General features: G+C 37.9%; 1 protein-coding gene across 1 annotated transcript in view; it reads right to left on the bottom strand.

Annotated features, from left to right (window-relative positions):
* Nucleotides 1–287: 287 nt before the first annotated feature.
* The window catches only part of si:dkey-1d7.3 (transmembrane protein 132D), a 42,056-nt gene continuing 29,698 nt past the window's right edge, over nucleotides 288–12,645 (bottom strand). Inside the window, exons 8-11 of the mRNA XM_037692044.1 lie at nucleotides 9,362–9,542; nucleotides 8,803–8,916; nucleotides 8,535–8,726; nucleotides 288–1,948 (exon numbers count right to left, since the gene is read on the bottom strand). Of these exons, the coding sequence (XP_037547972.1) occupies nucleotides 467–1,948; nucleotides 8,535–8,726; nucleotides 8,803–8,916; nucleotides 9,362–9,542 (1,969 nt within the window). The 3' untranslated portion in view covers nucleotides 288–466. The remainder of the gene's footprint in view (nucleotides 1,949–8,534; nucleotides 8,727–8,802; nucleotides 8,917–9,361; nucleotides 9,543–12,645) is intronic.

The following is a 12,645-nucleotide window of genomic DNA, read 5'->3' as shown; positions in this document are numbered from 1 at the left end:
TCTGAAAATACAAAAAACTTAAAACTACTTAAAAGCATTCTTACTTTAATGATCGGACATCTAAGAGAACCTGGAGACATTACTACGGGAGCAAAATTAAAAAGAAATATAAACGAAATAAATGTAACTTTTTTACGTATAAATGTATAATAAATAAACTGCATATGGTATTTTATATTTACACAACATATCTTGTAGTTTTTGATTATATAAATACAAGAATTCCCTTTAAATTAAATACATTTTAACTTTTTTCTTGCTTAGTGTTTACATTACAATCTGTGCCTACAAATTTGTACTTCGTGCATCCATTTTAAATATAGAACAGTCTGTATCTCAGCAAACAAGTGATTCATTTTGTATAAGCAATTAAAGCCGTGCTTGTTTCTTTGTCTCTTTAACATTCTTTGTCAGAATGTGCATCTTGTGTAGAACTCTTTCTTATCACCTATGCAAACATAAAACTTCAGTGGGGCTCCCCTACAGGTTTGACCACGGGCCATGGCATATCAGGTAAAGGTATTTGTGGCTCAGCAGGGGCTGGTTGCTGCTGTGCTTGCTGATTGGACCAGGTTAAGTCCACACCGTTCTTCTTCAGTGCAGACAAGTGTTTAATGTCCAGCGTGGTGAAGGTGGTGAACTGGACTTGATTCCTCTTGCTGGTGGGAGAATGTAGAGGCTCACTGCGCTGAGGTCTAGCCAGCAAGGTGGCGGAACGATTTGCCAAGAGGTCGACTGCCTTTCCTTGAAACTGGAGTTGCTGGGAGCTGGTTCTGCTGCGTCCCAAAGTGGCAGTCCTCTCTGGGACTGGAGGGGCACTCACGGTAGGCAAAGAGCTAGTGCAGTGACCCATGGAATCGATGGAATGATGTGACTCCAGAGGGTGGTGCGTCTTGCGTTTTAGTGTGGATGCTTGAGTCGAGACATCCGGTGCTGCTGGCGCAGGCGCACTGTGGTTGCTGCTCCCAAGCCACACCCAGTCATGTTTGTGATCTTTTGGGTCCATGTTCGGTACTGGGCCTGCTTGTATGGGGGTCTTCTGATTGCGAAAACATAGTTTATATGAAGCACAGTTGAGCAAAAATGCCAAAATTGCAACACAGGAAACGCCCACTAAAGCGTACATGCCGATTTCCAAATCTGACATGGCTCTGAATGTCCTGATGAGGTCGCTTTCAATTACTTTTGGCATTTTAGATTTAGGAAGCTCCTTTTTGGGTGTTTCTGCTTCGGGGATGTTGATGCTAGAAGATGAATTAGAGTTATCAAGCAAATTTCCAAAAGTTTTCTTCATCCCATCTCCTTTACTAAAGACACTCGCTGTAGGTTTGGCAGTGTTCGGCTGTGTATTCAGGCCTGGTTGGATTATAGTTGAAGGTGTAGCCATGCTGACGACACTAGAAGCAGTTCCTCCTGTGGCTTTGGCCATTCCAGTCCACACAACATGTGTTTGTACGTATTTGTTGGGAAAAGTTGTTGAGGTGGTACCTTCAGCCTCAGTGGATTGCTGGTTAGGTATTGTGCCTCTGACCAGTCTTCTATCCAGCATTCTGAAAACATTTTTTGATGCTGCTGTTGTTTTAGGGTCATCCATAACTTCTGGTGTATTACCACCTACATTTTTATTCCTATTAGCACCTCCTCCTCCTCCTGTGACAGCTCTGTTACTCTGGAAGTTTGCTTTGAGAACTCCTGTACCCACCACCAGTTTACTCCTCCTCTTATTCTTCTGGCATTCCTCACAGATCCTGAGCTCTACCCTCACTTGCCTTGCCCGGCCCTCACCTTCACCTTGCGCAACTGCAAACACAGACTGCGAAGTGCGGCGTATCGTGGCGACACTTTCATCGTGGGTGGTGACTGTGAGAGAGTAGACATTCCGGTCAAACAGTTCCAGAGGAACAACTGCCCCGTCGCTGAACCGAACCCAGCAGTTGACCAAAGCTTCCTGTGCAAAAAAAAAAAAATGAAAATTGAATACAGAAAAGTTAATTAGCTGATGATTAAGTCAGACAAAAATGAGCAAATCAATATCCCTGTCTCCATCACTAAGAGCATTAATTCCATTGATTGCTAATAAGACTTAACTAGATTTATTAATATTTTCATTAAACACTGTGCAGTCATTTTAAACCACAACTAATTTATTCATACTTTGCTTCCAACAAGCCAAACTTTCTTGGTTTAAAGTTGTCTTGATTAATAGTTTTGAGATATTCTGAAGGTCTTTCAAAGTTTCTCTTTGGACCTTCTTTGCTTTTCCACTCTCTTCTCTCCAGTTCTTGTACCTGACCATGACAGCATTTTTTGCAGCGTGGGCACAAAAATGAAAAAAGTGGACAAGTGGAGGACAATAGAAGAAGTGTCAGGTCTAAAACATGTCTACAGCGCATTAACAGTACCGTGTTTTCCGTTGTACATGTCGCACCGCCCTATAAGTCGCATCAGTCCTAATATGTCTAATAAAGTGTAAAAAAAAACATGAATAAGTCACATGGCCATATATGTCGCATCTATTATGCATCATGTTGTGGAATAATATTTGTTCCTTTTTGAATCTGACTCCCAATTCTTATTTTATTTTGAAATTGACCCACTTCCTGTTTTACTTTGAAGAGGCTCTTCATTTCCTGTTTATATAATGTAACACGATGTAAACCACTTCTGATTGGATTGGATACTGACCAACTGACCAATTAGATCGCAGACAGACTCAAAGCGCGCTGAAAAGTTAGTTTTTCTGTGTGAAGGAACGCCCTGTTTTTCTGAGACAAAGAGAAGTGAAGAGTCCTGTCCTGGTGTGTGTGTGAGAGAGAGACGCAGCAGCCAGCCAGCAGTTTGGAGGAGAAAGACAATGCAGGTTGTATTGTAAAGATTAAGAGTTGCATCCAGATTTTAATATGTTAAAATAACGACTGCATTTAACTAACCCACTGTTTATACTTGTGAATCTGTGACAACTTTTTTATTTCTGAGTTACTTTACTTATTAAATATTCATAAACTGAAGGTGCGTGTGTAGTATCTGATGTGCAATGATTTGACTTCCTGCAGGATTGAAGCGGTAACTACAGAACTCGGGTGGAGAAAGAACATAAAACACAACAATCACCATTGATGCATTGCGTTTGTTACGTGTTACCGCTGACAACTTCGAAATGTGGGCCAAACCCAGAACTGTGGGCCGATGATGTGCCAAAAATCAATTCGCTGCCAAATAGCAGCCGCGGGAGTGTGCACGGGAGGACTTTAACGAGAATTTAACAAGATTAACACTTAAAAAATATATTTGTTTGCTCGAAATTATAGCAAAGTTGTGTCACATTCAAACTTTTTTCTTAATAAATGCACTTTAATGGTCAAATCAGCTGCATTTCAAAAGTATTCGCTGCCTCGGTGCTCCGGGAGCATGCAGAGGGAGGAAATCAGGAAGGAGGAACGTTGTGCATTTCTTCAAAATTTAACAATATAAGCACCTAAAACAATTATTTGTTTGCTCGACATTATAGCAAAGGTGTGTCTCAGTTGAACTTTTACTTAATAAATGCATTTCAATGGTCAAATCAGCTGCATTTCGCTGGGGTGAAATGCAGCTGATTTGACGGTTGCTCCAGACATGATCCTGGAGCTAGACGTAGGTGGCTTTGATGGCAAGCCGACTGTGTCATTAATAGCCACTTTTACCTAGTACATGACACAACAGCATGCCATACTACTCAAGTGCCATCTAGCAGCTGAAAATAGTAGTGTTCAATATTTTTCATGTCAGAATGAATGAAAACGGTCATATATCAGTCAAAAATTGGTTTATAAATATGGGAGAAAAAAACTAAATAAGTCGCTTCAGTGTTTAAGTTGCAGGGTATGCAAATTAGACAAAACGGTGCAACTTATAGGCTGGAAAATACGGTATATGAAAGTTGCTTCTTTAACATACAGAGGTAAAAATTAGATGACGATCAATGTCAGGACACCAGACATCCCTCATCCGGCAGTTGGCTACCTGCTGTATGTCTATTTTTCAGCTAATAGCAGTTTTTAGGAATCACCTTATTGGTACCAAAATACTAATTAATGTCTGTTAAACTGTGTGGGTTTTTTTTTATTTTTTTTTTTAGATTCAACTAAAAACATTAAAACAGTTTGTGTCTTCATAACGCGATGTTAGTTACAAAGTGTTTAAATATCCCTATTGAAACAATTTTTCTTTTATGCCAAGTTGCCTGTTTTGTGTCGACCCAACCCTTTTTTCATACATTGAGTTAAGTCTTTTTTAATACTCGAATGATTCTTAGATCTGGGTTAAAACATTTAACAAAACTATTTCTCTCTGAAAATAATCTGTCAGGATTAAAGATTTTTGGTTGTTTTTGTTGTTTTGTGTTGTATTTTCTGTGTTTTTTCTTGTTTTTTAGAGGTCTTGTTTTATCTCATTGTTTCTCTGTCACCATTCATTCCTACCCAGTCACACCTGATCCTGGTATCACTGGTCTCACCTGTCCCCATTTGCCTCATCAGCCCTAGACCATTTATTGTTCCAGCCCTCGCTCATCTGCAGTCTGGCACTGTGCTTTCTGCCCTGTCTGGGGGTTATTCACGTCTTTATTTATACCATTTATTGTTTAGTTTTGTGATTATTAAAGCTTAAAGTTTTCAAGCTCTGGTGTTGATCTGCATTCCTGAGTCTACTTCTACTTCTAAATGTGACATTCATGGAACAAGAAATTAAATATAAGTCAACTACCAGCCAAAGCCCAAAGTAAACCTTTGAAAGACTTCAGAAAGTCTGGAGGAATATTGATCAAGACCAATTAGGAAGATTGCAATTATAAATGGCTCTATCCATAAAGTATAAAGAAATGAGGGATGATTCAAAGTTTTGTCTGATACTGTATGATTATAAAGTAATCTATCCATATCAATGCCTTTCCATTTATTTTATCCTATTCAATAGAAACAATACCAATTTCTAAAACATGGAACCGTTTTTTTTTTTGTTTTTTTTTTAACTGAGCAACAAGGGTCACACCAGGACCAGAATTAACCATCCATCCATCCATCCATCCATTTTCTTTACCTGCTTGTTCCATTTTGGGTCACGGGGGTTGCTGGTGCCCATGTCCAGCGATCACTGTGCGAGGGGCGGGGTACACCCTGGACGGGTCGCAAGTCCATCACAGGGCCACATAGAGACAAACGAGACAAACAAACATTCACTTTCTCACTCACACCTAGGGACAATTTAGATTTACCAATCAGCCTAACATGCATGTTTTTGGTCTGTGGGAGGAAACCAGAGTACCCGGAGAAAACCCACGCATGCACGGAGAGAACATGCAAACTCCACCCAGAAAGGCCCCTGGACCGGGGTTTGAACCAGGGACCTGCTCGCTGAGAGGCAGCAGCTCTACCAGTTGCGCCACCGTGCTGCCCCAGAATTAATCAATCAAATCATATTAATTTCATTTCAGCCAATTTCTAGTTGGAAATCTGACTGGATTGCCCTAAACCTAACTTATATTTTAGATTTCAATTCTTTGCCCTGAGCATATTGTTAACAAAAGCATTTGGCTGTTCATCTGCACAGGCGTTTTTTTGTTTTGTTTTGTTTTGTTTTTTTTGACAGACCAGCTGTGAGTGAACTGGAAATAAAGTGAGCACGTGGTCCAGTGGCTAACTGCTGGTTCATGCAGGTCGCAGGTTTAAACCTGGCATGATGCCACAGCTAAATGTGTGTGAGCTTTTGAAAATGATCCTCTATAAACTTTCTCTGCCTCTTGTTGCTCTCTCACACAGCATTGCAAATGCCAATGATGGAGCAGGCTGAGAACACATTTACATTCAGTGAAACAAAGCACTAATATTTTTACACTTTTGTGTTTTTAAGTTTCTTTATTGTCATTCACACCACATGTGGTACATGAGGTGGAATGAAAGTGTGTACTCTAGGTCTCAGTTACACCTAAAAATAGCAAAATATAAAATATACAAAGAAACAGTATACAGGGATCTAAGATACATGCTAACCATTAATAATGTAAATAATATGGTATATTAAAAAGTATCTTGTTACATCCACTGGTTTCTAGGGGTTCTCTTACTAGAGGACAACCTTGCTCCTCCTCTGCTTGTTTACAGGCCTGCTGTCTCACCACACCTGGAATCACTTCCTCCTCATCAGTGGACTGCATAAAAGCTTCAGTGGTCCACTGCCACACCCCCTGTTTCCATGGACATTTCCTCAGGCATTGTTGTAGTGTGGTTGACACTGAACTTGACACTGTGTGCAAAGTGTTTAGCAACTCTAAGATCTTTCTGATCTTATGTGAACTTTAAGTTTTTTTGTTTAGGTGGGAAGTTTGGCAGGGGTTTTCCACCATTTTATTTTTGCTAACTTTTCTCCTGTTTTGTGACCAGGGAGCTTAAGAATTGTAGTTTTTGTTTAGTTAGATAAGAGGCGATTGTATTTTCTAGCCAGAAAGGTCATGCTTTGTTTTGGCCTTGGAGACCCTGAAGTTCATGGCTTCCCTTCCATCTGTAACGCCCAAAACTATTAGAAGAATAAATTATTGTAATGCTAAATTGGTCTGTTTTTGATTTATTAGCTTTACGTTTAGTTTACAAATTTCTTTTACACTCTATGCCTCCTGGACTCAGTCCAAGGGTTGTAACAATCTACTCTGCAAGTGGATATCAATTTTCTGTTCTTTTGCATTGCTGTTTTTGCAAGATGATGGAACTCTTACTGGAAACTTATTTCTTACTGATTTTGTGTTCACTTTAAGTTAATCTTTATTTTTTTTCCTAGAAAGACACTGAACCTTACAATGCTCTGTCTGGTGACTGGAGTGTGAATGTGTTTAGTGTAAATGAACCCTATTTTCTCAGAATTATCTCCTTTTTAAGGCAATTTAAACACTGAATGAATCCAAGTTAAGAAATAACTCGTTAACCTGCAAACCTCTCAATTGCACAAAATCCCTTTTTAGCATCCAAGTATTCATTTGTTTTTTGTTTTTATCTTACGATATTTCACTCAGCCACTTTTTTATTACTTGTAGTTTTCCTTTTACACTCAAAACTTCAAAATTTTACACCCGTCCTCTAAGAATGTTTCGATTTTCAGCTCTAGCTCTTGTCAAAACTTTGAATAGTTAAATAAAATAGACAAAAGTTTCATTCTAGACTGTTTAGCTTATTTTAAATCTATCAAATTGGATTACTTGTGTCCACATCACAATCCAGCACCTGAACTAATATTAACTGTTCATTTCAAACAATAAAATGTGTTCTTACGGTATCTGCACAAGGTTTGCTTTTGTTGGAATTAAAAAGTAGATCTTAAGCAACATTTTTCTTTTATGCAAACTGAACAAGAATTCTAAATTTGCATGTCAGGTGTGTAAAGATTAGCTCAGTTCTTCTGTTACTTCAAAGTGAAAGTTTATTTGTCATTCGCATCACGTGGTACATGTGGTGGAACGAAATTGTGTACACAGGGTCCCAGTTACATCCGACAAAAGTATAATTGTAAAGGGGAAAAAAACAAAATCTAAGATATGAACTAAGAAATACGCTAAACTAAAAATACACTAAGCACTAGTAGTACAAAAAAAAAAAAACAATACTTCATGAGTTCACTGAGTGTTTCATGACTGACGTAACTAATTAGAGGCCTCTCTGGGGTAAAATACTTTTTCATTTACCAGGAGCATTTGAAATCCTAAAAAAAATTAAACGTCATACAGCAGCAGTCTCAGAAAAAGACAAAACTAAAACCACAATCTAACATGAAGCAGTCATTCAGTAATATGTTGCCATTTATCTTTTTTGTTTGTTTTTGTTTTTCTCTTTTTATTGCTTTGTTCTTGTTTTTTTTATGTTTGTGGGAAAATAAATTGTAAATGTGTTTGCTTCAGATTCCAGCTACTCAAAGATGCAAAACAAAAAAAAAAACTAAAACAGCTGTCGGCTTCCATGTTAATATTTAAAAAAATGGACACACAATGGCAAAAATAATACAAAGGTTTTGCACAAACACCATAGAAAAAGTAAAAAGAGAATAAATCGATTTTTCTTATCGCCAATAACATTTATTTTCAATGTAAACCAATCTGACGTCTGCATGTGTGTTACAACCTCAGTTAAGCTTATTTAAAATTTTTGTTTGAGAAATACACTTATAGGTTTTGCTATTAAATCTAAAATTAAAAATACTGTAAATGTGCTTTTTTTATAAAACTGAATGTTGTTCAGCGTGTTTTCTATCAAACAATTTAAAACGTGAACATGTAACATCTATTGAATATATCAAACACTTGATTGGTGGATCATCCAGTTCTGTACAAAATGTAACTTCAGCAAATCAAAATGAAATGATAAATTCAGTTTTGAATTAAAATGAAATCAATCATCCTTTGCTGATAATGTGGTTTGTCCAAAAAAAAATGACAAGTGCAACTGGCTTTTAAAGAAAAACAATCTCTTCTGTGCGCCTCACTTTCTTTTTGTTATTTCAATTCTTCAACTTCTTACCTGTTTGAGTTGTGTGATGATCTCCCTTGTGGTTGTTGTGGCAACGATGGCTTTGTTGCTCCCAGGACTGAGTTGAAGCGACAGAGAGAGTCCAGAAACCAACTGCACCCCCAGTTCTGTCACACTCACTTTATCATCCTGCACCCTGATGCTCCTCTCGGCCAGGACCGACGATGTCACAGGGGACAGCACCTGCAAACAAAACGTGGGAATGCATTTGCACCGATAAAGCCACATGCACACGCACGTGCACACACCCATTATCCACCTGCACAGTTGTGGTCCCCGCAGCTTTTCCTTGTAGGACCATCCCATTCTGCACTCTAACGACATTAGGATCCGCAGCTTGAATAGAATAGCGCACAAAGTCGGTCACATCCACCTGTCAGTCAACAACAACAACAAAAAATAGTAAACTAAGTGAAAGATTTTGCAAAACCACACATTGAAATACAATATGAGCACAACATTTATAGTTTTCCTGTATAAAATATTGCATCAAAATTCAAAACATTGTTTTAATTGCTAAATAAAACCAGAAATTTCAGCTATTTTAATTTAAGGTTATGTGGAACGATTATGAATAAATCTATTTTGCAGAGATTGCATGAATGGTATGCTGCTATTGAATCTTTGGGATTGGAGCTGTTTTAAGCCACTTGTCAGAATTCAACTACGTTCTCTGGACTGAAACTGTTCCAAAAGCTGTCTGGAGCAGATAACGTTTACACAGAAGCTCATTTCAAAAGATCTGAACTATCCCTTTAAGGATGAAATATCAAACCAGTAGCATATCAGCTCTATTGAGAATACTCAGATACTTTTACCTGCCAATCAGGGCCTAGGAAGTACTCAACAGGCTCTTCTCCAGTCAGAGGGTCAGGCAGCGCCTCTGCATCAGGCTGGGCTACGAAAGGTGTGAGCACCCTCACTGCAGAGAGCTGGTACTGCAACATGCAGCCCCTGCCCTTCCTCATCTCCTCATCTTCCTCACTGTCCCATGCAGACCTTTCAGACACAGGCAATAAAACACAATTGATCTTAAACCTATTGCTGAAATTGCTTTACACAGACTTCTCTAACACGTACACACATTTCGAGGCCTTGCAGTTAATTTAGGAAATATTCCTACCCATGATTACATTTTATTGTTTAGAACATTTTAAATTAGCTTCCAGCATTGTATTAAAAAATAATAATAATAATAAAAACAACCCAAAACCATGCAGCTAATTTGTGAACTTCTAAAAAAAAAAAAAAAACCCAGAAGCATTGTTATTCTTGCTATGTGGAGGCACGCAGCACATGGTGAGTGACCTTTTCCCCGAAATCAATTTAACTCAAATTAACCGAGATCCCACGGCTGGGTGGTTTGTTTGTGTGTGATGGAGGTTAAGCTGTGAACCTCTCAGCTATGATCATATAATTATCATACACACAGCTGGTCTGCCACACGGTGCACCCCAGGTGTGCTGCCGGGTTGGTGGAAATGATTTTACACTAGCAGGCACAAAGCTCCTGTCAAGACACGGTCCAAATAAACATCATTATTATGTAGCCTAGGGTCCAAGCTTAACATGTGATGGGATTTCTGTTTGAATAAAATCAGTGCGACTCAACAACAAACATGAAACTCTTGGTTAAATTTCCTTGTCCGATTGTTTGAAGGTTGATTCAATGCCATAGTTGCGCTCTATCTGCACGTGGTAAACAAAACCAATTTAGCTTCTATTTGTTCTTTAGTTTCACTTTTTTTTTTATCTGTTTATTTATACGCACATTAATTAACAGAACTTTGGTTATTTTTATTTTTTATTTTGACCTTCAAAAGATGAGAATTCTATATTTTTAGTCTGATTCAGTACTCTACCTCTTTTTTGTAACTTCTTCAAATTTTCAGGGTCACGAGGTTGCTAATCAGCATCAGCATTTTTACAAGTGTTAATTAGCTAACACTTGTTTTAACATACCATACTTTTCACTGTATAAGTCACATCTTTTTGCATAAATTTGTATGCCCTGCAACTTATCGAAGCAACGCATTTGTTTTTTTTTTTTCCTCATATTTATAAACCAATTTTTGGCTGAGATCTGACAATTTCATTCATTCTGACATGGAAAATATTGAACACTACCATTTTCATCCACTAGAGGGCCCTCTATTAATATGGCAAACCAAGTGACTCATTAATAGGTAAAAGTGGCTATTAAGGAAACACTTGACTTCCCATAACAAGCCACCTTCGCCTCGTTCTGAACTCCTGGAGCAAATGTCAAATCAGCTGGATTTTGCCGCGCCACCCAGGAGAACTGTAGCTGATTTGACTAGAAAAGTGCATTTATTAAGGAAAAGTTCGACTGACGCACACCTTTTGCTATAATGTCAAGCAAACAAACCATTGATTTTAGATGTGTATCTTGTAAAATTTCGAAGAACTGCACAGTGAGTTCCCCCTCTGCGCAATTCCACGAATCAATTTTTGAAATGCAGTTGATTTGACCATTAAAGTGCATTTATTAAGGAAAAGTTAAACTAAGACGCACCTTTTGCTATAATGTCGAGCAAACAAATAATTGTTTTTTAAGTGTTAGTCTTGTTCAATTTTTGTTAAGTCCTCCCGCGCACCCACCATTTGGCAGCCAATCGATTTTTGGCACAACACCGGCCCACGTTTCCGGGTGGCCAGCGGTGACGCATAATAGATGCGACTTACACGGCGAAGCAACATATTTGTTTTTTTCCACTTTATTAGACATCTTTGGACTGATGTGACTCATATGGTCCAATGTGTATGGCAGCAAGTACGGTACTCTGAAACCATTTGAAATTGGCTTTGTGGAAAATGTGCTAGTAACTTTTAGGTTACCTTAATGTGAACGGGAGGTACGTTTATGGTGCTACACACTGTTTTATGCAGGTCTTATAAACAAAATAACTTTTGTTTCTGCAACACGTATGTGCACATGCAGTTTAACGAAAAAATATAAATAAATCATACTCCTTACCAGGCTAAATTACAGTTTATAGTGTGGTTTCTGACCTACAATTTTGTTTGTATCTGGAGCTGGGTGTTGAATTTGTAGGTCATTATCAATTAGTATTGAACAGTTGGAACAAATGGCCTTACTGTACTTATTGATCGAAACTCTACCAACCTTTATTTTCTAGGACAACTGTGCTCTCGCTGTGCTCACCTCTAATGCATCAAATAGAAATGTGCTGTTAAAACTTACTAGAATCATTTCAAAAAGTTAATACGCCTCGTGAAAATTGACTTTATTTTTTTGTTTTTTCATTTGACACATTTGCTGAAAGGTAATTTAGTTGTTTTTTTTTATTTAAACTGCCTGTTTCGATTTTTATTTTTTTTTCACAAAACCTTTCCCGTGTGATGACCATTTCATTTCCTCTTGTTATGCTCAGAATTGTCCTAATAAAAGTTCCACTTGGAGTTCAACTTCAGCTATGAAGTGACCTCATTTCATGTTTTTGAGAATCTTTATGATGTAGAACTGATAGTTGAATTACAGAATGCCCCATCCCAGAAAAGGCTAAGCAATCTCAAAGCAGGTTTGAACATTCCAGCTGTATTGCGAACATCTTGCATGAGACTCTTCTCCTGAAACATGTTTACTCCTACTTGAACTAGACAGCTTTGATTAAGCTGCCTTGAGCAGATTATTTCAAAGACCTTTGACTTTATGTTCACAGAGATGCAAGAAATAACTTGGAGATGGATAATCTTTCATTATATAAAGGATTGAACAGTTTTCTTTAACTGATCTTAAGCAGCATGAATATGTAATGTTCACTGTCTTTTGCGTTTAACAAATGATTTAGTCTTTTTTTCTTAACAATTTACTTATTCCAATATACTAAAATGTGCCAACCAGAGGAGGACTTGCATCATAACTCTTTACAACCAAATTCAGAAACACAACAGTCCTGTTTAATGTAATAAAGTTTGTCAAAGTTTAATCTGACGCTGTCGTTAAATGGAATCTACAGAGAATGTAATGTGAAGGAAAGATGAGTTAGGATGGAGAGAAGCAGAGTGTGCTCTATTCAAACAAGGACATAAATGTGCATGTTTAACAATCTGTTAAATTA

Source organism: Nematolebias whitei, chromosome 18 (assembly GCF_014905685.2).
Source record: "Nematolebias whitei isolate Nwh7 chromosome 18, NemWhi1, whole genome shotgun sequence".
NCBI classification, from domain to species: Eukaryota; Metazoa; Chordata; class Actinopteri; order Cyprinodontiformes; family Rivulidae; genus Nematolebias; species Nematolebias whitei.
The sequence above is the reverse complement of the archived record's forward strand: the minus strand, read 5'-3'. Positions and strand labels throughout refer to the sequence as shown.